Below are 24,603 nucleotides of genomic sequence, written 5' to 3'. Positions count from 1 at the left end.
TCTGTAATTACGGGGAGTTGGTTTTGATCTGATATGCAATTGTAGGAAGTTGGTTTTGATTTGATCTCAAAGCGTGGAATTGGGTTTCGAAGAAGAGGAAGAGCTTTCAGGAAAAAAAAAAAGATAAAAAATGAGAGAATTAAGAATAAAATATTAATAGAGATGTAGAGAAATTAATATAATATTAGAATTTATTAATTATCCTACTTGTTAGTCCGACACTGCATCAAACGCTCACTAAGTTAGTCTAGCTTAGTCTAGTCTAAGCCAGTCCAACTTAGTCCCTAAAGCTAGTTCAGTCCGAGATAGTTCGGTGCAATAAACGCACTAGCTAAGGAATATTCAAAGGTTGATTAAAAGATATTGATCAAAGACTAATTACAGTCTTGAGCTGGAAAGTGGGAACCGAAAGCCTTAAAGGATAATAAAGATTTCGGTATTGTTTGGGATATTGCCGATCAATGAGATATGGGAACCGATTCCACTTTTTACGGACCAATCCCAAGTTTTCTTTTGGTCAATTGACCAATCACAAGTTCATTACAAATTGGGATGCATCCGTATCAATACAATAGTTTTTATAACAATAGTCTTTGAAATTGACCCATTCTTCAAGTGGTTTCTGAAAATCGAGAATTGATCAATGTAGTTCTTGAAAATGATTATTGCAAATTAATGTGGTCTTTCTGTTATAATATCGTTAAAAATTTTATTATGTGTTAATGTGTCACATAAGTGAGTCAGCAAATCTAATTAAAAACTAGCATATAGATTAAAAATATTGAAATAATAAAAATAATAATTTTTTATTCTCCCGTTGTCTTCCTCCCGCAAGCTTGGCTGCCATGGCAGCCCTGCCCACTCCAAGCAGAAGCAAAAAAATCCCATAGGTGTGAAGGGTTTTGCCGAAAACTTCTGCTACTCGTCGGAAATATTGGTGTGGGGCCGTCAATCTAGGCCTCGGGTGCAGAGTTGATCGGAGGATACGGTGGGGAGAAGGTGGGTTTCAGCGGAAATGGAGAAGATGTTTTGGTTCGACTGGGTATTTTATCGTGGTAATTCGATTGGGTTGTAAGGTGGCGCCGATTATGTTTGAATGGGTTGAGTGCCAAAATCGAGCCATGGTGGGGTGGATAGGGGCTGCCATGGCAGCCAAGCCTGCTCGACGAAGACGATAGGAGAAAATTTATTTTAATTTTAATTTTGACATTAAAAACTTATTTTTATTATAAAATTACAATTATATATTAATATTTAATTAGACTTATATAATCCATTTATATGTGACACATCAGTATATAACATAATTTTTAACGAAATTGTAACGGAATAACCACATTAATTCATAACAACCATTTTCAAGGATTTAAATTGATTGATTTTCAATTTTAGAAATCATCTTGATGAAATTGGTTAATTTTATAGACCATTTGTAATAGCACGAAAGTTAACATTAAACTGTAATATGATATTAAGTTCATAAAAATTTTCAATTTTAAAGAATCTTCTAAACATTTACCTCCTCTTTTTATTATCTGATAATTTCACATATTCTGATTTTACTAGTGAGTACCACTACCACCATTTAGCATTGTCATGTGACACTCACCCACAAAAGAGAGCGCCATGTTTTTCATGAGAAGCACCAGCTGGAAACCATTAAGCAGCGCCACGCTTTTTGTGTAAATTAAAAAAATTTAATGGCCGCATGATTTGCATCCACTTTGAATCAACGGCCACGATGTTGTGGTACACAGGCTACCCATAGAAAGATCCGGATCTGGATCCATGGGATGACTTTTGGACCAAAAACTAATTACAGACCAATCACAAGTTCTATTTTGGTCAACAGACCAATCACAAGTTCTTTTTGGTCAACTGGCCAGTAACAAGTTGATTGGGATGCATCAATAATTACCAGGGAGGATTTTCATCGAATTCTTTTTATGATGATTTCAAGAATTCTCTAATCACATTCGTTTATTATATATTATGCATTTAATTTTTGTTACATATTGTTTATATTCAATTTTAAATAAAAAAATTTGTAATGATTTCTAACTACACAATTTGCATCCACTTTGAAACGTCGGCCACGATGTTGTCGTCCGCAGGCTATCCATAGAAAGATCCGGATTGGATCCACTTTTGAACCAAAAGACTAATTGCAGACCATTCACAAGTTCTTTTTTGGTCAACAGACCAATCACAAGTTTTTTTATGGTGAATTTTAATTTTAAGGATCATCTTAATAGAGTGGATCAATTTCATGAATCATTTGTAATAACACAAAATTAATATTAAATTGTAAGATGACGAAGAGTTCTTAGAAAGTTTCAATTTTAAAGAATCTTCTAAACAATTAGGACCTATTTAATACTCTATTTGAATCCAACTTGTTAAATTAAAAAATAATTTTTTAGTTTTAGTCTTTGAAAACTTATTTGGTAGGATTATTTAAAAAAATTGAACTAAAAACTAACTCAAACATATAGTCTATTATTTAAAAACATAAAAAGTGAATTTAAAAAGTTTTTAAATTTAAACTCACTCATTTCTTTTATCTTCCTCATCGTCACTCACTCCAAATCTCTCTTTCTTTTCTTCTTTCTCTTTCCTATTTTATATGACATTTTTCGTTTAACTTCCAATTTGCTATCTTCATTTTCTCAGTTATTTCTTTCACTCCTCTCTATCTCATCCGATCCTCTTTTACTTTCTTTCCTCTTTCTCCCTCTCCTGCGACCCTCTATTTTTAGATCTTTTTATCTACTTTAAATCGTAAGATTTAAAATTTTTAAATAAAAAACCAATTAAGTTTTTGAAGCTTAAAAAAAAATTCAAGAAAAATTCTTATGAAATACCAAATATGCCCTCATTTCCCTTTTTATTATCTCACAATTTCACATATTCTGATTTGACTAGTGAGTACCACCATTGACCGTTGTCACGTGATACTACAGTGCCACTATCGCAGAAAAGAGAGCACCTCGTTTTTCACGAAAAGCACTAGCTGGAAACCATTAAGCAGCGCTTCGTTGTTTGTGTAAATTAAAAATTTTAATGGCCGCACGATTTGCATCCATTTTGAATCAGAAGCCACGATGTTGTTGTCCGCAGCTTACCCATAAAAAGATCCAGATCTGGATCCATGGGACAGCTTTTGAACCAAAAGACTAATTACCGACCAATCACAAGTTCTTTTATGGTCAACAGACCAATCACAGTTCTTTTTTGGTCAACGGACCAATCACAAGTTTACGAAAGTACTCCACGTTCTAAATTTGTCCCTTGATACAAAATAAAATAAAAAACAGTTGTTGTCCATGTGCACAGTAAGGATCCGGCTTTTTTCCCTTCTACTTCTTATACATTTTTATTTTCTTTTATTTTGTGTGATCACGATTAAGTTATATTAATATTTTATATTAATATTTTTATAAAAAAAATAAAATTAAAAACAATAATAATATAAAATATTAACGTAACTTAACTGTAATCAACAAATAAAAGAGAATGTGAATATATAAGAAGTAAAAGGACAGAGAAGCGAGGTTCGAAAATAAAATAGGAGACTTAGAGATTGTCATTAGCACGAAAACGTACTGTGGCCCTCTATTTCATAAGAAAGTGGCACTGTAGTATCACGTGACAATTAACACTAATCAATATTTTTTTATTAATAGTTCATTAACTATTGATAAATACGAAGCTTCTCTCTCCTCTTCGTTTACTGGAAAATGACGTGACAATCCCACCTCTTCTTTGAAAATTGTAATTATATATGCACGTAATGAACCTGTGATTGGTCACACAACAGAAAAAGAAGCTTGTGATTGACCTGTAAATAGTCCTCTGCTTTCACTTCAAAGCTCGTCTGGGGACAACTTTTGAAACTTTCTATGTGAGCACATGGCCATGCCGTCCAGCGACAGCGACACATATCTTGTACAGGAACCTGGCTTCTCTACCTTCTTCTTTTCATACATTTTTATTCTTTTATATTTATACGATCACGATTAAATTAAATTATTATTATTTTTTATCATATTATTTTTATAAAAAAATTAATATAAAATATTAACGTGACTTAATTTTATTCACACAAAATAAAAAAGAATAAGAATGTATAAAAAATAGGAGGGCAAGAAGCCGGATCCTTCTTTCTATCGCAAGTATTCAGTCTGTTCATATTCTCCAAGAGCAAATCAATAATATAACATTATGTCGTCTTAGCTCAAACCTCGAGAACTTCCATTAATTAGGTTTATATCAATGGATTTGGATCCTCTCCGGATCCTCTCTCTGGGGATCTCGGAGATCAAGGTAAAAGGACCGTTCATCAAAAATTTTGCGATCATAATTAAATATTTTTTACGTAAAACGAGATTGCTTTACTTTTAAAAATATAAAAAGTATTTAATTGTGACCGCACGATCTATAATGAACCGCCCTTGTGCTTTGATTCCCGGGATTCCTAAGGATGGGATCCGGAGAGAATCCAAATCCTATATCAATAACATAACATTGTGTTGTTTGGAAATTTATTTTTTTCATTTATCAAACACAATTTTAACTTCAACTTTTATAAAAAGCTAAAATTAGAAACATGAAACGTGTTTGATAAAGAAAAAAAATACTTATTTAAAAAACTGTTATCAATTACAGTAGAAAAAAATGTTTATTTAACAAATTTTAAATCCAACATTTTTTTTTATCAAACGATATTATTTACACTAAAGAGAGGGATTAGCTTAGCTTCACAATGAGCTAGCAATAATATGGTTCAAATTTGCATTCCTGGAGAATTGAATCTAAGACGTCTTACTTACAAGTGAAGAAAAATACCACTGAATCGTAGTAATAAGTGGCAAATTCAATGGTGTTGATCAGGACATTAAAAGCAGCAATCAAGCAAAAAGCAACAAATTCAAGGTTATGAGTTACGTTTTCTACTCAAGGTTTTGTCTTTATACAATTTCTATATTTTAGGAATTTAGTTTCCAATCCATTAAATATTCATTTTGTCTTTGTATTTATTTATACTTATTCTATATTGTGCTTATTTATATTTAAGATGCTCTAAATTTGTCTCTTGATACAAAATAAAATAAAAATCAGTTGTTGTTCATGTGCACTGTACATGTGTCGCTGTCGCTGGACGGCATCCCCATGTGAGCACGTAGAAATTTTCAAAAGTTTGTCCCCAAACGAGCTTTTGCAGTGAAAGCAGAGGACTTATTACACGCCCATCACAAGCTTCATTTTCTATTGAGTGACCAATCACAGGTTCTTTACGTGCATGTATAATTGCAATTTTAAAAGAAGAGTTGGGATTGTCACGTCATTTTCCAGTAAACGACGAGGAGAGGGAAGCTTCGTAGGCAATTTCCCCAGAAAAGAGAGGGTCTCGTTTTTTTGTGAAATAAATTAAAAAAATTATTGGCCGCACGATTTGCTTCCGCTTTGAATCAACGACAAGGATGTTGTGGGCCGCAGGCTCCACACAGAAAGTTCTGGGTCTCAAGTTCATTCTTGGTCAATTGCGCAATCAGAAGGTCAATGCAAACTGGGGGATGCATCCATAATTACAGTCTCAAAAGCCTTTCATAGTACATTGATCTATTAGCAGACTTAGCAACCAAGAGAAAACCAAGAGAAAAATGGCTGGCGCTTTGATTGGAGAGGCTTTTCTCTCCGCTTCCATCGAGGTGCTGTGTGACAGAATTGCTTCAACCGAGTTTGTTGACTTGTTCCGGCAGAATAAGCTGGACGAAACCCTCCTGGAGAAACTGAAGGTGACGCTGCCCGCCCTTTCTGCAGTCCTCAATGATGCAGAAGAGAAGCAAATTTCAAACCGTGCTGTGAGAAAATGGCTTGACGAGCTCAAGCATGCTGTCTTGGACGCGGAGGACTTGCTGGATGAGATCGACACTGAAGCTCTGCGATGCAAGGTGGAAGGTGAAGGTCAAACCGAGAAATTAACCGACAAGGTGTGGAACTTCTTCTCTACTTCTCCTACTCAAAGCATGAATGTTGAGATACAAAAGTTATTGCAAAGGCTGGATGGCTTTGTGCAACAGAAGGTTGTCCTTGGTCTGACGGGAGATGTTGCGAGGAAGTTTTCACAAAGAACTCCAACAACTTCCTTGATTCATGAACCTTTTGTATATGGAAGAGACGAAGATAAAGAAAATTTATCAAAAGTCTTGTTCTCTGATGATGCGAGCGAGGATGATGTATCTATCCTCACCATTGTTGGTATGGGCGGGGTTGGCAAGACGACCCTTGCTCGAGCCCTTTACAACGATGATAAGGTGAACGAGCACTTTACCCTTAGATCTTGGGCATGTGTTTCAGAAGATTATAATGCTATTACGGTGACTAAAACTCTTCTCGAGTCGGTCACTTCAAAACCTTGTAACATGACAGATTTGAATTTGCTTCAAGTTGAACTTAGAGAACAACTGAGGGGAAAGAAATTCTTATTTGTGTTGGATGACCTTTGGAATGACAACTATTCTGAATTGAAGCGCCTGCAAGCTCCTTTTACTTCCGGGGCAAGGGGAAGTAAAGTCATCGTGACAACACGAAGCGGAAAGGTCGCATCTGACATGAATAATGTTCCCATTCAACACTTGAAGCCTTTGTCGCACGAAGATTGTTGGATGTTACTTGCAAACCATGCATTTGGAAACAAAAACCACAACGCACATCCAACTTTGGAAGAAATTGGCAAGAAAATTGCACGCAAGTGCAATGGGTTGCCTTTAGCAGCAGAAACACTCGGGGGTCTATTACGTTGCCAGAGAGACTTCAAGGAATGGAACATGTTATTAAATAGTAGTCTTTGGGAGCTACCTTGTGATGAAAGTGGTATCCTTCCAGCCCTTCGGTTGAGCTATCATTATCTTCCTGCTCAGTTGAAACGATGCTTTGTGTATTGTTCACTATTTCCAAAAGACTATCAGTTCAAGAAGGAAGATATGGTTCTACTTTGGATGGCAGAAGGTTTCATTCCACAAGGTTTCAATGGGAAAAGAATGGAAGAGACGGCTAGAAGTTACATTGATGAACTTGTATCACGATCACTACTTCAAAAATCAGGGGAGGATGGTTTCACAATGCATGATCTTCTTAACGACTTGGGTCAGTTCATGTCTACGGGATTTTTTCTCAGGTTGGAAGAGAGGGAATCACAAGAAGTTAAAAGACTTCGTCATTTGTCATATGCTAGGGGAGAATTTGATGCTGCTAAAATATTTGAGCCATTAAATGGGGCTAAGTGTCTGCGGACCTTCCTACCTACCTCTTTTGAAACATATGACTGGTTTGAACGTTTCTACATAAGTAAAAAGTTTCTACATGATTTGTTGCCATCCATGAAACGTTTACGGGTTTTATCATTGTCCCGTTATAAAAATGTTGCTGAAGTACCTGATTCTGTGGGCAATCTCATTCACCTGCGCTACCTGGATCTCTCCCGGACGGCAATTGTAAGCTTACCTGGTGCAGTTTGCACTCTCTACAATTTGCAGACGTTACTGCTGTCAGGTTGTCATGCTCTCATTGAACTGCCAGCAGACATCAGAAAATTGATAAATTTACGGACGTTAACGTTGGCAGGTTGCAGCTCCCTTACTAAATTACCTGCAGATATGAGGGAATTGAGTAGTTTGCATAACCTCGATGTCAGTGGAACAAAGATAGAAGGGATGCCAGTGGAAATTGGAAGACTAAAGAGTTTGAGAACATTAACTGCCTTTGTTGTGGGGAAATATACCGGATCTAGCATTGGAGAATTAAGGGAGTTGCAGCATCTTCAAGGAAGACTTCGTATTTCAAATCTGCAAAATGTAGTTGATGTTGTGGATGCTTTGGAAGCCAATTTGAAGAATAAGAAAGAACTCAATGACTTAGAGTTGGCATGGGGTGATGAGGAAGCCGATGATTCCCAAAAGGAGAGAGATGTGCTTGACAAGCTGCAACCTTCTGCAAATTTGGAGAAACTGACTATCAGATTCTATGGAGGAACCAGCTTCCCAAATTGGTTAGGAAGCTCTAATTCCTTCTCTAACATACAGTTCATGTGTATCAGTGATTGTAAGTATTGTTTGTCCTTGCCAAGTTTTGGGCAGCTGCCCACTCTTAAAGAGCTTCGTGTCGAAAGAATGAAATTTGTTAGGACGGTTGGTGTTGAATTCTATGGTGATCTTAATGGAGCTTTTGTAATTCAGCCCTTTCGGTCTCTGAAGACGCTGGAGTTTGAGGAGATGCTAGAGTGGGAAGTGTGGGAGGATTGGCGACCAAGTCCAAGTGGAGCTTCTGTACTTCAGCCCTTTCCTTGTCTCCAGAAGATGATAATAAGGAATTGTCCGAAGCTGAGAGGATACTTGCCCAATCGTCTTCCCTACTTGAAAACACTTAGCGTGTTTGGGTGTGGATATCTACATCTGCATGATGAATGGGCCAGTAGTAGTAGTGGTCTTAACATGGACTACTTATATATTGATGGATGCCCAGATCTGTTACCATTAATAGAGAGAGTAGAGAAGAAGTTCTTGTCCACACTTGTAATTTCTAATTTTGATGCAATACAGTGCCTGCCCAAAATGAAATATCTTCGAAGATTGGAGCTCTGGTATTGCCCAACCGTGTCGTCATTAGAGTTCTTATCTCATGAGATGATGGCCGAATTGACATCACTTGAGGATTTGAAGATCTGGAATAGTTTTCGTTCAGTGAGGTCCTTCCCGTTGGGCGTTTTCCCCAAACTTTCAACTCTTGAAATCTATGGCTGTGAGAATCTGGAATCCTTTTCTATTGAAGGAGTCGATCACAACCTAAGCCACCTCAACTCCCTGCGAATCGAGGGCTGTCCAAATCTGGCGTCTTTCCCGGACGGAGGATTGCCCACTCCCAACTTGAGACAATTGTCAGTCCGTGCATGCAAGAATTTGAAGTCGTTCCCCGAACGAATTCGCACCCTCACCGCCCTTGAACGATTGTATTTATACGATCTTCCAAATCTGGTATCATTTGCCCAAGGGGGTTTGCCTCCCAACCTGCAATATTTTGATATTTTCGGTTGCGACAAAGTGAAGCCTTCAGTGGAGTGGGGATTACAAGGACTTCTCTTCCTTGAACAATTTACAATTGCTCGAGGAACAGCTGCTGCTCCCTACTACTCTTAACGGTCTCCGCATCGTTGGACTATCAAATCTGAAATCGGTGGTGGACGTAAAAGCACTTCGACACCTCGCTTCTCTTCAATATCTAAGTATTGATCGTTGCCCAAGTCTGGAATTCCTGCCACGAGAGGGACTTCAACACCTCACTTCTCTTCAATATCTAAGTATTGATCGTTGCCCAAGTCTGGAATTCCTTCCAGCAGAGGGACTTCTACACCTCACGTCTCTTCAAAAGCTAGAAATTTCTGGGTGTCCAAAACTCCAATTCCTGCCAGAAAACGGTTTGCCGCCCTCTCTTTCTTGCCTGGTGATCTCCTCCTGTTCCACCCTGGAGAAAAGGTACGAGGATAAGAAAGGAGAAGATTGGGCCAAGATATCTCACATTCCTTGCATATGGATAAACGACGAAGTGATCATATGAGCTCTGTCTCTCTCATACAAAATTGTGGCATTTCACTCTCAGGTAATTTGCATCTAATTAACTTCAATAGTTTGAAAAATAAAAGACATAACAGAAATAAGAATCATAGCATATTGATCAAATATTTCTTTGCAGGAAGGAAGACACATTATCGCTACATCTTTAACATTTTCGGATGGTATGAAGAGGATCAATCCAGCATAGTAAGCATCAAAAGTGCAACATGTATAGGTGCTCTTTCATAACCGAATAATGTATTAACATTTCAGAAATTACAAAATTTTGCAATTTGTTTCTCATCTCTCCCATTTTCTTTGTCAAGTCTTGTTTGCTCTTATTTAATCTCTAGCCTTATCCCTGGCGTCACTTATAGAATATATACTAGTTCGAAAACTCACAATTTTTTGACCAAGAACTTTTGGAATATGTTTATTCCTGGACTTTAGGGAAAAATGGTGCTGTTATATGTTAACGTCTCTGCATCCGCATTCTGGTTTTGGATTTCATTCATTTCTTATTGAAAGCATGCATGTTTCGTATATCAAAATTCAAAAATAATAAAAACCATCAGTACTGCTTATTTTGGTCTGCAGAAGCCTACACAAACTTGCATCCACACTTTCCTCCTCCTCCATTGGCAGGCTGTCTCGTTTTCTTTATTCAGGTACCAGATTGATGCTTGCGTAGATACTTTATGCTCTTGTGGTTCCGTTCATATAATCGTAGTTGACAAATGGAAAGATGTGTGCAGATAAATCTTTCGAGGTGTGTTCTCTGATGTTTCTTTTGGTTTCATTCTTTTTATTTATCTCCAACATAGACTTGTTGATGTGTGAGAGAGAGAGAGAGAGAGAGAGGGAGAGAGAGAGGGAGGGAGAGAGTGAGTGGGAAGGGAGGGGCAGAGAAGAGGAAATGTTTTTGAAAGTTTTGAGAATCAAGACTCTTGTAAAATCAATCCTAAGTATCTGTTAATACAATGGACAGAACCGAGAGTGGAAAGTTTCAACCTTCTAAATTCACTTTTGAATCTTATTTTCAATAATATTATTTAATACAAAAAAACCGACACGCTAGATGATATATTTTCTAATGTAAATGACGCCTACTACTATATGTGGTACTTACATACTAGAAATTGTATGAGCAAATATGTTAATTTTATATATCTAAATAACATCACTCGCTTATGCTAGATATGAATATAAAAATTCTTTAAGAACTTCGTAATATTGAATTAGTTGTTGGAAAAATGCTAGCCCTTTTGCATGTTTTAGTCCAACGAAAATTGATTATCAATTAATTGAACTTTTGAAAATTCCAAGAATTTTACACTTGAAATTCTACGATTTTAACCGTTGTTCTAAAGACATGCACAAAAAACGGAGGCACAAACTTCATCCATCGAAGGAAAAAGTCTTAACCAGTGGAAAGTAACGACACAGATAAGGTGATCAAGGTGACTTGAGGGTCTATGTTGACTTTGTAAAGTTATTGCAATGGACAGAACCGAGAGTGGAAAGTTTCAACCTTCTAAATTCACTTTTGAATCTCATTTTCAATAATATTATTTAATACAAAAAAACCGACACGCTAGATGATATATTTTCTAATGTAAATGACGCCTACTACTATATGTGGTACTTACATACTAGAAATTGTATGAGCAAATATGTTAATTTTATATATCTAAATAACATCACTCGCTTATGCTAGATATGAATATAAAAATTCTTTAAGAACTTCGTAATATTGAATTAGTTGTTGGAAAAATGCTAGCCCTTTTCATGTTTTAGTCCAACGAAAATTGATTATCAATTAATTGAACTTTTGAAAATTCCAAGAATTTTACACTTGAAATTCTACGATTTTAACCGTTATTCTAAAGACATGCACAAAAAACGGAGGCACAAACTTCATCCATCGAAGGAAAAAGAAATTCCGTTGCCGGGACTTGAACCCGGGTCTTTCGGGTGAGAGCCGAATATCCTGACCAACTAGACTACAACGGATTGGTTGACATACCACTACGCAATGGCTAATATCAATAGGTAGATCACATTCTCCTCTTTAGAAAAGTAAGACATTGATGGGTGCCCTTCCCCAATTTTGTGCATGATCGATATAGCCACTTAGTATTGCTATCTAGTAATATTCATCTTTATTTGTAAGTAAGAGGTCTTAGACTCGATTTTCATCAAAGACGAATTTGAACTATAACTAACCGAGTGTGAGACTTAGACCTGGTTTGGTACTGAGGTGATTCTGAAAAAAGCTGCTATAAAAAAAAGCTGGGAGCTGTTTTTGTGTTTGGTAAACACTCAGCTTCAGCTTTTTTTCATAGTTTTGGATGAAAAAAAGCCAAAAACAAGAAGCTGCAAAACCTAGCTTTGAAAAACCGGCTTTTTTTCACATCTGTTTTACATAAAAGTTTACCAAACACTCTAATACTGCTTTTTTTTTTCAAAAGCACTTTTACAAAAAAGTTTACCAAACACTCTGCTGCTTTATTTCACAGCTGCTTATTCTCACAGCACAGCAGAAGCAGTTTTTTTTCAAAGCACAGCAATACCAAACCAGCCCTTAGCTCACTTCCCCACCTTCTTAGTGTAACTAATAATGTATGTTTAAAAAAAAAAATTGTATTACCTTTCAATTCGCTATGATCAAATCTCATGAAAATTGATAGAAAAGTTAATTAACCTAACCAACCTCACAATCATTGATCTCAACTTTAATCAAGAAAAATGCTAGAGAGACTTTTTTTTTTTTCGACTATATTTTGTAAATCACATGATGTGGCGGTTGGTTGAACGTTGGTTGAATTCCTTCTTTGAATCATCAAAAAAGAGTTCAGTCATCAACTGCCACATCATGTAGTTGCCATTTTGAGAGGCTTTCCAAGTTGAAACTCATGCTCTTTGATGAATTGCACACTAACGAGGGTGCCAACACGATGTTGTTGGTTTTAAAACCATATAAAACGTGTCGAAAGTTCTAAATATATAAATGATAGTCAATGCTATTTACATGTATAAATCTATTTACAATAAGGAACAAAAGCAACAATTTCATAGATAAATTCAACTACAAATGAAAATGATAATTACATTCTAAACGAAAAACTTGGTAGTTACAATGAAGGTATCATTAAATGAGGCAAAAATATGAGCAACAATGAAAACATGCTCTCCATCGCGAAGAACAGTTCCAAGAATTACATTTTCCGCCACTGTGTACCTAGGTGAGTATCGGAGAGAAGAGCAGAGTGAAGAGAGAGAAAGGAGAAGGAAGAGAAAGAAAAAAAAAAAAAAGTATTTATATTTTCTTAGACGGTCGGACATGAAATACAGAAACTAAGCAGAGGCAAAATTGAAACTACACTGTACTTATGAGCAGTAAACTAGTTCATTTTGAATCCAATTCCTTGGGTTTATCATTTCTGTTTCCATTGTGATGGTCTTGAGTACAACCTTTCACCAATCAAAATCAGTGTACAAAATTGTACCAAATGTGTTCGGGTCCTATGACGATATATATATACGTATGTGTGTGTGTATTTATACAAAAGCGGTATAATTAGAAGAACATAATAAGCTTAGTCGAACAATTCCCAATCCTGAGTTATTTTGGTAGAAAATGGCAATGGGGTCGGGGCATGCAGGCTTCCAACCCCCAACTCAAACCTCTCCCAATTTGTAGTGGCCGAGACCGCGTTGATACTCTTCTTGCTGAATGGATTAGAGTTTCTCGCCTTCAGATTGTCGAGCGTGTCAACAAAGCTCTGCACACGTCGAACCTGTATGCACGAACACAACCATTGTCACTCTCCATTGACACAAATACTCATTGATATTCGTAAAATGGACAATTGTTTCCGAGCAAAAATCTCATGCAGGCACTTCTATGAAACACATGGACGCACAACTGTTAGCGAACGTGATGTAAAAAGCATCATTCGGTACAGAAAATGTTGCACAACTTGAGAGTTGAAATTTCTCAATGTTGGGAGTCCTAGGATTCGCTTCTATGACGAAAATACGCACATCACTCAAGTATCAACAATATTGATCAGGATAATGTGGATAAGGTTCCTTTAAACATGGAAAACCGTATGAATCAGGACACTAGCTATAAAGTTTCGAAAAGAAGCATCACCAACCTCGACCCGCCTCTGCACTTTTGCTTCTCCATCAGCTACAATCGAATCCAATTTAAGTAACTCCACCATGAGTAACTCTGTTAAGACAACAATTTCCCTATCTGAAACCTTGATGCCACTTAACAGACTTGTCTCCAAATCAACAATCTAACAAATCATTAACAGCACAATTAGCTTATAGAACGCTGCACGAAAAAAGGACCTGATCAAACACACAAACCTTTTGAGAGAGCTTGTCAACCTCTGCTCTAACTTTGGCAACTTCCTCATAGGCTTTCAACGTGCCTTGATTTTTCTTCATCTCTTCAAGCTTCTTCTCTTTGGTAGCCGGGTCCTCTAGTAATACAATCTTCGACGTATCTTCTACGCCTGCTATGTGCAGACATTCATTATCTTCCTTCTCTTTCCCTCTGAACAACAATCTTTGTTCCTTTGGCTCCAATCCAGTCTCATGGGAAAGAACTCTTTTCAGATCACCTTGCATTTAATCGCGATTACAAATAAGTTCCCAAACAGTTCCTAAATGTAGAATGATAAACGAAAAGATTCACATTCTGTCCCCCACTTAAATTCCAAATGCCAAGTCCAACACACCAAAGGGATGAAGCAAAAGACTACTCTTGAACAATAAAAAATGTGTGTCAGAACATATAAGCTGTTTGAAAATACTTTTAAAATGTCTGAAACGTTTTCTATAGAGAATCACATTAAACAAAACCCAAAAAGCAAACTTCAAGAATCCACTCCATATATTGAAACATTAAATAATAAGAATGCTAAAAACACACTTGGAGTAAAAGAAAAAAAAAAACAAATCCAATTTCACAAATTATTACATAAATCATTTGTCAATTCCAACTTAATCCCTAGCATTGTCCATTTTGAATTTTTTCTACAGATTTTAATAACAAATAAAACAAATGGCTTCAACGGAAATCTTCAAAATTTCCAAACTTAATTAAGAAGAAAAATAATATGTAGAACCCAAATTGTAAATGGGCAATGCTACCCAAAGTTCTCATTACAACACCAAAAGAGCAAAACCCCAGAAAAATTACGAGGAGAACAACAAGAACCCAGAGAGCAAATTTAAATTAGATTAATGAGAAGATTTACCAAAAGTGGACTGAGCATGGACAAGGACATCATGGTAATAAGAACCATGAGAAACCTTGATCTTGATCATAATCCCAGAATTGGCGTCCCCAATGTCTCTCTTTTGAACAAGCATTCCACCTGGCCTCAGCTCCCAATCTATTTTCCTATTTAACCCATCATTTTCCACACCAACTCTTGATCTTTTTTTCATTCTATTTATCTGAGAGGATCATAAAAAATAAAGATATAGAATTATAGGGAAAATGGAAAAGGTGGAATTGCAGAAAGAGAGAGGTGAGAGTGTGTGATGGCTTGGCTGGTTGAGTAAGCAAAGAAATGGCACTTGAAGACAGGGACCTCTAAGCAGATTTCAGAGCTAGCGGTTGGTCGGTACAACTCAAAAGTTGGTATGCAGAAGGAGAGTACCACTTTACACTTGATTGGTCCACTTTGTTCAATGTGTTAATGACATGGATTATGTGTCTTCTTAAGTTGGCGCTGGCTCTCTATCCAAACAATCAACTTGGGTTCTTATCATCTTTTAGTTTTTTTTTTTTTTTTTTTTTGGTAAATATCATCTTTTAGTTTATTCTAAACCATCACCCCTACATTTCTTAGTTGAATAATGTTAGGTAAACTAACTTTTTAAATCAATTTATAAATTATACGACGTGTCATCAAAATGAAATAAACATATTATTCAATATTCAAGAAATAATCTAATCATTAAAAACCACATTATATGGTTTATAAAATTTAGTTTAAAAAATTGGTCATTAGGTGAGGCTACTCTATGCGGCAACTCAATCATAAATGGTGGGATTGAGTACGGCCCAAACGTAGGGCTTTTAACTTGCGTTTTTTAGAGAGTTGTCGGATAAGGCAGCCTCACTCAAAATACTCTTCTTAATAGTGATTTGTGTCAAATTTAACTTTTCAAATACTTGACTACTTAAAGATATTATATGGCATTATCGTCCTTAACGATACTTGGATGCTTCACTCCACAATTGATTAATAAGGTGCATAACACGTTTCCTTGATTACACCATTAATAAGGTGTATTACACCACTACCAATTCTACCACCAGAACTACATATACCCACCATTCCTCGGATATCATGCCCTATTGCTCATTTTTCTCTGACTTTTTGTAATAACCCGTATTTTAAAAGTATATATGTATATATATATATATATATTCATATACATTATTATGTTTCTTTCAAATATAATTGTGTTACTAGGTGTGAGGAATTAATATTTTTGGCATGTAAGTTACTCTATGAGGTCTTTTGACTACAAAAGTTTATATATTCTGACACTTAACTAGTATTTGAGATGCTTTTTATTTTGAACATGAGAGTAATTTGATTGAAGTTGGTTGATATTTACTATCAAAGAATAGGTGGCACATTTGCAATCATCAGGACTCAAGCCCAACCGGATCTTTCCCACCAAGTTTTAAAGATCCGGAGATTCAAACTCTTGAAATTTGATCCAACGGCTACAATTATTATCACTTTTAGAAAGACCTCTCTTTTTGTAACCGTTGGATCAAATTTCAACGGTCCGGATCTTCTGATCCTTAGAATTTGGTGGAGTGAGATCCGGCTAGGATCTCTGTCCCTCAAGCCATATGTGATTACTCACCACTCTAAAATATGGAGGTGGAAATCTTCATATAGAGGTGGCTGGTATAGGACTTGTTGGTGCCTTACTATTTGAACATCTGGATGCTTACGTTCAAGCTTTTTCTCTCAAAGCTAGAACATGACGTGATTCAAACTACGTAGATAGAACCTCCGTGAAGCACAAGCAATTCCAATCATCCCCTTTACAGGAAAGAACATGCAGAAAAGAAGACACCAGCAAGAGGAAGAAGTTCCCTCCTCCTCGGACCACTCCTTCACAATCCATATCTTTTAGATTATGTAAAGGCTTTCAATCCATCTCCAATGTATTTTGTTCTAAAAACATGCACAAAAAACGCATGACTATATTCTTCAAAGATCAATCAAAGACCATAAAGGGCACAAAACTTCATCCATCGAGGGAGAGGGAAAAAGGAAATTCCGTTGCCGGGACTTGAACCCGGGTCTTTCGGGTGAGAGCCGAATATCCTGACCAACTAGACTACAACGGATTAGCTGACATAGCACTACGCAATGGTTAATATCAATAGATAGACCACATTCTCCTCTTTAGAATAGTATAATATTGATGGGTGCCCTCCCCCAATTTTGTGTACGGTGATATGGACACTTAGTATTACTTTCTAGAAATATTTATTTTTATTTGTAAGTGAGATGTCTTAAATTCAATTCTCGTCAAAGGCGAATTTGAACTACAGCTAGCCGAATGTGAGGCTTAGCTCACTTCCCCATCTCCTTAGTGTAGCTAATAAGGTATGTTTAAAAAAAAAAATTGTAATGTCTTTCAATTCGCTATGATCAAATCTCACGAACATTGATAGAAAAGTTAATTAACTTAACCAACCTCACATTCATTGATCTCAACTTTAATCAAAGAAAAATGTCAGAGAGACATTTTTTCGATTATATTTTATAAATCACATGATGTGGCGGTTGGTTGAATTCCTTCTTTGAATCATCAAAAATGAGTTCAACCATCAACTGCCACATCATGTAGTTACCATTTGAGAGGCTCTCCAAGTTGAAACTCATGTTTTTTGATGAACTATACACTAGCAAGGGTGTCAGCGTGTTGCTGTTGGTTTTAAAACCGTATAAAACATGTCGAAAGTTCTAAATATATAAATGATAGTCAATACTATTTACATTTGAAAATCTATTTACAATGAACAAAAGCAACAATTTCACAAATAAATTCAACTACAAATTAAAATGATAATTACATTCAAAACGAAAAACTTGGTAGTTACAATGAACGTATCATTAAATGAGGCAAAAATATGAGCAACACTGAAAACATGCTCTCCATCACAGAGAACAGTTCCAGGAATTACATTTTCTGCCACTGTGTACCTAGGTGAGTATCGCAGAGAAGAGCAGAGTGAAGAGAGAAGAGGAAGAAGGAAGAAAAAAAAAAATGAAGTATTTATATTTTCTTAGAAGAAAAAATGAAGTATTTATATTTTCTTAGACGGGCGGACATGAAATACGGAAACTAAGCGGAGGCAAAATTGAAACTACACTGTGCTTATAAACAGTAAACAAGTTCATTTTGAATTTGATTTAGATTGAATTTGGGGAAGCAACAACCAAGATTTTGGAGACTGAGCATCCAATTTCTTGGGTTCATCATTTCTGTTTCCATTGTGATGGTCTTTGAGTACAACCTTTCACCAATCAAAATCAGTGTACAAAATTGTATCAAATGGGTTCGGGTCCTATGACGATACATATATGTGTGTGTGTGTGTGTGTGTGTGTGTGTGTGTGTGTGTGTGTGTGTGTATTTATACAAAAGCGGTATAATTAGAAGAACATAATAAGCTTAGTCCAACAATTCCCAATCCTGAGTTATTTTGGTAGAAGATGGCAATGGGGTTGAGGCATGCAGGCTTCCAACCCCCAACTCAAACCTCTCCCAATTTGTAGTGACCGAGACCGCGTTGATACTCTTCTTGCTGAATGGATTAGAGTTTCTCGCCTTCAGATAGTCGAGCGTGTCAACAAAGCTCTGCACACGTCGAACCTGTATGCACGAACACAACCATTGTCACTCTGCATTGACACAAATACTCATTGATATTCGTAAATTGGACAATTGTTTCCGAGCAAAAATCTCATGCAGGCACTTCTATGAAACAAACGGGCGAATGATGTAAAAAGCATCATTCGGTACAGAAAATGTTGCACAACTTGAGAGTTGAAATTTCTCAATGTTGGAGTCCTAGGATTCGTTTCTACGACACAATCCAAAATACGCACATGGGAAACAAGTATGTTGGAGTCCTAGGATTCTTTTTCTCAAGTATTATCAACAAATCAAAATTTGATTTAGGATCCAAGAAATGTCTTCGATTTGAAACACTTTCAGTCTTCCAATTATACTTGCATTAGGCTTCAGATTTCTCAAGTTCTATTGCATTTCGAACTTTATAGAGCACGAGTAACAAGCATCATTTACCTTAAGTAATGACTCAAGTATCAACAATATTGATCAGGATAATGTGGATAAGGTTCCCTTAAACATGGAAAACCGTATGAATCACGACACTAGCTATAAAGTTTCGAAAAGAAGCATCGCCAACCTCGACCCGCCTCTGCACTTTTGCTTCTCCATCAGCTACAATCGAATCCAATTTAAGTAACTCCACCATGAGTAACTCTGTTAAGACAACAATTTCCCTGTCTGAAACCTTGATGCCACTTAACAGACTTGTCTCCAAATCAACAATCTAACAAATCATTAACAGCACAATCAGCTTATAGAACGCTGCACGAAAAAAGGACCTGATCAAACACACAAACCTTTTGAGAGAGCTTGTCAACCTCTGCTCTAACTTTGGCAACTTCCTCATAGGCTTTCAATGTGCCTTGATTTTTCTTCATCTCTTCAAGCTTCTTCTCTTTGCTAGCCGGGTCCTCTAGTAATACAATCTTCGACGTATCTTCTACGCCTGCTATGTGCAGACATTCATTATCTTCCTTCTCTTTCCCTCTGAACAACAATCTTTGTTCCTTTGGCTCCAATCCAGTCTCATGGGAAAGAACTCTTTTCAGATCACCTTGCATTTAATCGCTATTACAAATAAGTCCCCAAACAGTTCCGACATGTTGAATGATGTGCGAAAAGATTGACATTCTATCCCCCACATAAATTCCAAATGCCAAGTCCATCACACCAAAATGATGAAGCAAAAGACAACTCTTGAACAGTAAAAATTTTGTGTCAGAACATATGAGTTCTTTAAGATTGATTTTAAAATAATTGAAAACGCTTCTAGGTCTAAAAAGGATTTAGAGTGCTTCTTGCAATAAGTACTTTTTCAAAATTCACTTGAATTTTTGTTAAAAATTGATTTTAAAAATATTTTTACAAAAAACGCATTAACCATTTAAAATCAATTGCAAACGAGGCCCGAAGAAAGAAGATTAAACAAAACCCAAGAAGCAAACTTCAAGAATCCACTGCATACATTGAAACATTAAACAATAAGAATGCTAAAAAACACACTTGGGTAAAAAAAAAAAAAAAAAAAAAAACAAATACAATTTCACAAACTATTACATAAATCATTTATCACCTCCAACTTCATCCCTAGAATTGTCCATTTTGAATTTTTTTTACAGCTTTTAATAACAAACAAAACAAAATGGCATCAATGGAAATCTTCAAATTTTCCAAACATTTAAAAATAAAAATAATATGTAGAACCCAAATTGTAAATGGGCAATGCTACCCAAAATTCTCATTACAACACCAAAAGAGCAATCCCCAGAAAAATTACGAGGAGAACAACAAGAACCCAGATAGCAAATTTAAATTAGATTAATGAGAAGATTTACCAAAAGTGGACTGAGCATGGACAAGGACATCATGGTAATAAGAACCATGAGAAACCTTGATCTTGATCATAATCCCAGAATTGGCTTCCCCAATGTCCCTCTTTTGAACAAGCATTCCACCTGGCCTCAGCTCCCAATATATTTTCCTGTTTAACCCATCATTTTCCACACCAACTCTTGATTTTTTTTTCATTCTATTTATCTGAGAGGATCATAAAAAAATAAAGATATAGAGTTATGGGGAAAATGGAAAAGGTGGAATTGCAGAAAGAGAGAGGTGAGAGTGTGTGATGGCTTGGCGGGTTGAGTAAGCAAAGAAAAGGCAGCTAGCGGTTGGTCGGCACAACTCAAAAGTTGGTATGCAGGAGAGTACCACTTTACACTTGCACTCGTGCGACTGTGTTTAGTTTTGCTAGAGATTAAGTGGGCTTTGTAGCATACTTATATGATGATTAAGTAATGGGCTTTTTGTTAAATTTGGACTTGGGTTTGAAGTTCATGGACGTTTTAGAAGTGTTTGCCACCAATGCACCTTGATTGGTCTACTTTGTTCAATGTGTTAATGACATGGATTATGTGTTTTCTTAAGTTGGCGTGGGCTCCCTATCCAAACAATCAACTTGGGTTCTTATCATTTTTTAGTTTATTCTAACGGGGTTATATTCAATTGGGAATTTGAGAGATTTTAATGGATTTACAAATTTATGGATCTTTATGAAGTTTAACTGATTTGTAGAGATTCTATGTAAAATTTTGATTAATTCCCTCAAAATCTCATGGGGAGAAGTGAGATTTGAGGATGCTTAAAATACACTACAAAATCTCTCCAATTCTCTCTAATTCCTCAACTTTTCCAAATTCTTTAAATTCTAATTCTAATTGAATACACCTGGAATGTTGTAAACTTTTTTAAAATTCTAATTGAATACACTCGGGTTTCTAAGGATTTTAATAAACTATCTTAAAATTCTGATTGAATACACATTGAATTTCAGATAATCACTTAAAATTCAGATTGAATACCTCTGGATTCATTAAAAGAATTAAAATCCCTCAAAATCCCAATTGAATACACCCCCTAAACCATCACTCCCTACATTTTTTTAGTTGAATAATGTTAGGTAAACTAACTTTTTAGATTAATTTATAAATTATACGATGTGTCACTAAAATGAAATAAGCACATTAATTAATACTTAAGAAATAATCTAATCATTAACAACCATATCATATAATTTATAAAATTTGGTTTAAAAAGTTGGTCTCCTTATCATTAGGTGAGGATGCTCTATGTGGCAACTCAATCATAAAGGGTGGGATCGAGTATGGCCCAAATGCAGGGCTTCTTGCGTTTTTTAGAAAGTTGTCAGATAAGGTAGCTTCACTTAAAATACTCTTCTTAATGGTGATTTGTGTCAGATTTAACCTTTCAAATACTTAGCTACTTAAAGATATTGTATGGCATTATCATCCTTAACGATACTTGGATGCTTCGCTCCACAATTGATTAATAAGGTGCATAACACGTTTCTTTGATAACACCACTAACAAGGTGTATTACACTACTACCAATTCTACCACCAGAACTACATATACCCACCATCAACGCTTTATATGTCTGCGAGGTCTCTCACAATCCATTTGAAAAGTTATTATTATCCAACACATCTATTCCGAACTAAGTCTACATGGGTGGTGTTCTTTTTCTTCTCATTATCCAAAAGAGAAGACAGCTCTCTCTCTCTCTCTCTCTCTCTCTCTCTCTCTCTCTCTCTCTCTAAAGCTCTGTTCTCTTTGCTCAACTGGTGATAGCGGCACCTCCTCCATCCGTTTGTGTTGACTCTCCATCCTCTTTGTGATGGTTCCTCCACCCTCTGACCCCTCAGCCTCTCCATTGCTTCTTTTCCTTCCTTCTTCCCTCTTATATCATGCCCTATTGCTCATTTTTCTCTGACTTTTTGTAATAACCCGTATTTTAAAAGTATATATGTATATTCATATACATTATTATGTTTCTTTCAAATATAATTATGTTACTAGGTTTCAAGAACTAACATTTTTGGCACGTAAGTTACTTTACGAGGTCCTTTGACCACAAAAGTTTATATATTCTCGCACTTAATTAGTATCTGAGATGCCTTTTATTTTGAATAGGAGAGTGATTTGGTTGAAGTTGGTTGATATTTACCATCAAAGAATACGTGGCACATTTGCAATCATTAGGACTCAAGCCATATGTGATTACACACCACTCTAAAATAAGGAGGCGGAAGTCTACATATAGAGGTGGCTGGTATAGGACTTGTTGGTGCCTTACGATTTGAACACCTGGATGCTTACGTTCAAGCTTTTACTCTCACAGCTGGAACATGACGTGGTTCAAGCTACATAGATAGAGCCTCCGTGAAGCACAAGCAATTCCAATCATCCCCCTTTACAGGAAAGAACATGCAGAAAAGACGACACCAGCAGGAGGAAGAAGTTCCCTCCTCGGACCACTCCTTCATACAGCCCATTTCTTTTAGGTTATATAAAGGCTTTTAATCCATCTCCAATGTAATTTGTAAATCTTCTTATGTAGTGAAATACAAACACAAAAACAACATAGTGAACGTAGTCGATTTGGTGAACCATTTAAACTCCGTGTGTGTGATTTTGTTATTACAAGAACTATGCATGAATCACAACCAAACAAGAAACCCTTCGGAAAATTTGAAAAAGTAACCATATTTTAGACCCTATATAGAATTATAGCCACCATTTTAATTTTATGATAATTCTACCCAAAACTTATGTAAAAGTACTAATATACCCTTAATATTAGGGTTTCTCACAACAAAAACAAAACCTTCATGGAAATCAACAGCAATCAACCAAGAATGAAAAACAGGGAGAGATTTTGACAAAAAAAAAAAAGAAAAAGAAAAAGAAAACAGGGAGAGATTAAAAATTGAAGAAAATTAGGAGAAGAGAGGACCTGCAAGTGGGTTTTGGAATTGTGGGGGAGCTTTTTCTTGGTGTGGATTCTTAAGGCTTTGGCATCGGCGCCGTATATCATGGAGGTGTCCATTTCACCACCAAAACCTGAAATCTAAAACCCTAGCAGGTTAGTTATATATTAGGTAGGAAATGAAGGGGTTCGAGAGTAGGGGTATTGGGTAGTATTGAAGAGGCTACCTCTTTTATGCTTGAAGATCTCAACTAATAGTTGTTTCTTCATGTTAAGGGTATATTAGTACTTTTACATCAAGTTTTGGTTCGAATTATCATAAAACTAAAATGGTGATTATAATTCTATATGGGGTCCAAAATATGGTTACTTTTCCAAATTTTCCAAACCCTTCATGTTGGTAATGAAATTTCATTTCCTTTTTAAAAAAAAAAACTTTTATGTTTTGTCTATCAATTATCTTATTAAAACAATATCTGTTAATAGAAATTTCAATTGAAATGACTTTAATTAAAATTAAAAATAAATTTATAAGGCTAGTTTATTTAAGAAAATGATTTTTGGACTCCCATTTTATCTTCACACAATACCTCTGTTGTTATATTTGTCTGAATTGAATTAGATTAAACAAAATCATCGTAGTAGAGAAAATCACTACTATTAATTTAATATGTAAGACGGAAAAACATAAATTTGGACACTTTTGATTTGAGTGAGTTTTTTATTTTTTATTATTGTTTCTTTTTTGGTAAATTGTTATTTTATTGTTGGTGGAAATATGGCATATAAAAAAAAAAACATCTTTGTCGCCGTGGGCCACACCCTGTCAAGACATGTAGACAATGGGCCCAAATTGAGATAGCAGCTTGTGCACAGAGGTGGACTAATAACCTTTCTAAAGAAGTTACAGATGGGCCATCAAAAGACCCACACTTCAGATTGTCGAACTCAGTTAATCAAACTTTTTTGACAAAAAAAAAAAAGGGTTAATCAAACCTTTTTGACAAAAAAAAAAAAAGTTGATCAAACATTGAATATTGATGGGAATGGGATTATTTCTTTCGTTTAAGACAAACTTTTCGTGACACATACGCCAACAAAATGCTACATTCGCAAGAAAAATTAATTGAAAATTTTGATAAATGGATGAAAATAACCTGCAATTTGATGGAACAATTGACAATACTAACGGCCGATGGGACATCTGCACAAATTGAAAAGTTATAGGGCTCAAATTCAAATTGAAAGTTTAGAAAGAAAAGTGAAATAAGGCCTATAAATTAAGA

The 24,603-nt window shown here is 35.8% G+C and overlaps 2 protein-coding genes, 2 non-coding genes and 1 pseudogene across 4 annotated transcripts; 1 reads left to right on the top strand and 4 right to left on the bottom strand.

Moving 5' to 3' along the window:
• The first annotated feature begins 5,472 nt into the window (after nucleotides 1-5,472).
• On the top strand, nucleotides 5,473-10,372 carry LOC137742069 (putative disease resistance RPP13-like protein 1; annotated as a pseudogene).
• A 1,176-nt stretch (nucleotides 10,373-11,548) lies between these two features.
• TRNAE-CUC (transfer RNA glutamic acid (anticodon CUC)) lies at nucleotides 11,549-11,621 on the bottom strand. The gene has a single exon. It is a non-coding gene; the product is annotated as a tRNA-Glu (tRNA).
• Nucleotides 11,622-13,021: 1,400 nt separating this feature from the next.
• LOC137743894 (BAG family molecular chaperone regulator 4-like) lies at nucleotides 13,022-15,414 on the bottom strand. Its single transcript, XM_068483825.1, has 4 exons — nucleotides 14,888-15,414; nucleotides 13,992-14,248; nucleotides 13,772-13,918; nucleotides 13,022-13,408 (listed from the first exon to the last, which is right to left on the bottom strand). The coding sequence occupies exons 1-4, from the start codon at nucleotides 15,078-15,080 to the stop codon at nucleotides 13,208-13,210; spliced, it is 798 nt and encodes a 265-aa protein (XP_068339926.1). The 5' UTR covers nucleotides 15,081-15,414; the 3' UTR covers nucleotides 13,022-13,207.
• Nucleotides 15,415-16,943: 1,529 nt separating this feature from the next.
• On the bottom strand, nucleotides 16,944-17,016 carry TRNAE-CUC (transfer RNA glutamic acid (anticodon CUC)). The gene has a single exon. It is a non-coding gene; the product is annotated as a tRNA-Glu (tRNA).
• Nucleotides 17,017-18,298: 1,282 nt separating this feature from the next.
• Nucleotides 18,299-20,653, bottom strand: LOC137741313 (BAG family molecular chaperone regulator 4-like). The gene is made up of 4 exons (XM_068481033.1): nucleotides 20,368-20,653; nucleotides 19,330-19,586; nucleotides 19,110-19,256; nucleotides 18,299-18,550 (listed from the first exon to the last, which is right to left on the bottom strand). Exons 1-4 carry the CDS (start codon nucleotides 20,558-20,560, stop codon nucleotides 18,350-18,352), a joined length of 798 nt encoding a protein of 265 aa, XP_068337134.1. The 5' UTR covers nucleotides 20,561-20,653; the 3' UTR covers nucleotides 18,299-18,349.
• Nucleotides 20,654-24,603: the final 3,950 nt, after the last annotated feature.

The sequence above is a fragment of the Pyrus communis genome, chromosome 8 (assembly GCF_963583255.1).
Source record: "Pyrus communis chromosome 8, drPyrComm1.1, whole genome shotgun sequence".
Classification (NCBI taxonomy): domain Eukaryota; kingdom Viridiplantae; phylum Streptophyta; class Magnoliopsida; order Rosales; family Rosaceae; genus Pyrus; species Pyrus communis.
Note: the sequence above shows the minus strand (reverse complement) of the source record. Positions and strands in the feature narration are given on the sequence as shown.

Excerpts from the sequence above, each read along its gene's own strand:
- LOC137743894 (XM_068483825.1), bottom strand. The coding sequence starts at position 15,080 with ATGAAAAAAAGATCAAGAGTTGGTGTGGAAAATGATGGGTTAAATAGG. Across the intron at positions 14,249-14,887 it reads CCATGCTCAGTCCACTTTTG|GTGATCTGAAAAGAGTTCTT; the intron begins GTAAATCTTCTC and ends ATTAAATGCAAG. Across the intron at positions 13,919-13,991 it reads TTGACAAGCTCTCTCAAAAG|ATTGTTGATTTGGAGACAAG; the intron begins GTTTGTGTGTTT and ends ATGATTTGTTAG.
- LOC137741313 (XM_068481033.1), bottom strand. The coding sequence starts at position 20,560 with ATGAAAAAAAAATCAAGAGTTGGTGTGGAAAATGATGGGTTAAACAGG. Across the intron at positions 19,587-20,367 it reads CCATGCTCAGTCCACTTTTG|GTGATCTGAAAAGAGTTCTT; the intron begins GTAAATCTTCTC and ends ATTAAATGCAAG. Across the intron at positions 19,257-19,329 it reads TTGACAAGCTCTCTCAAAAG|ATTGTTGATTTGGAGACAAG; the intron begins GTTTGTGTGTTT and ends ATGATTTGTTAG.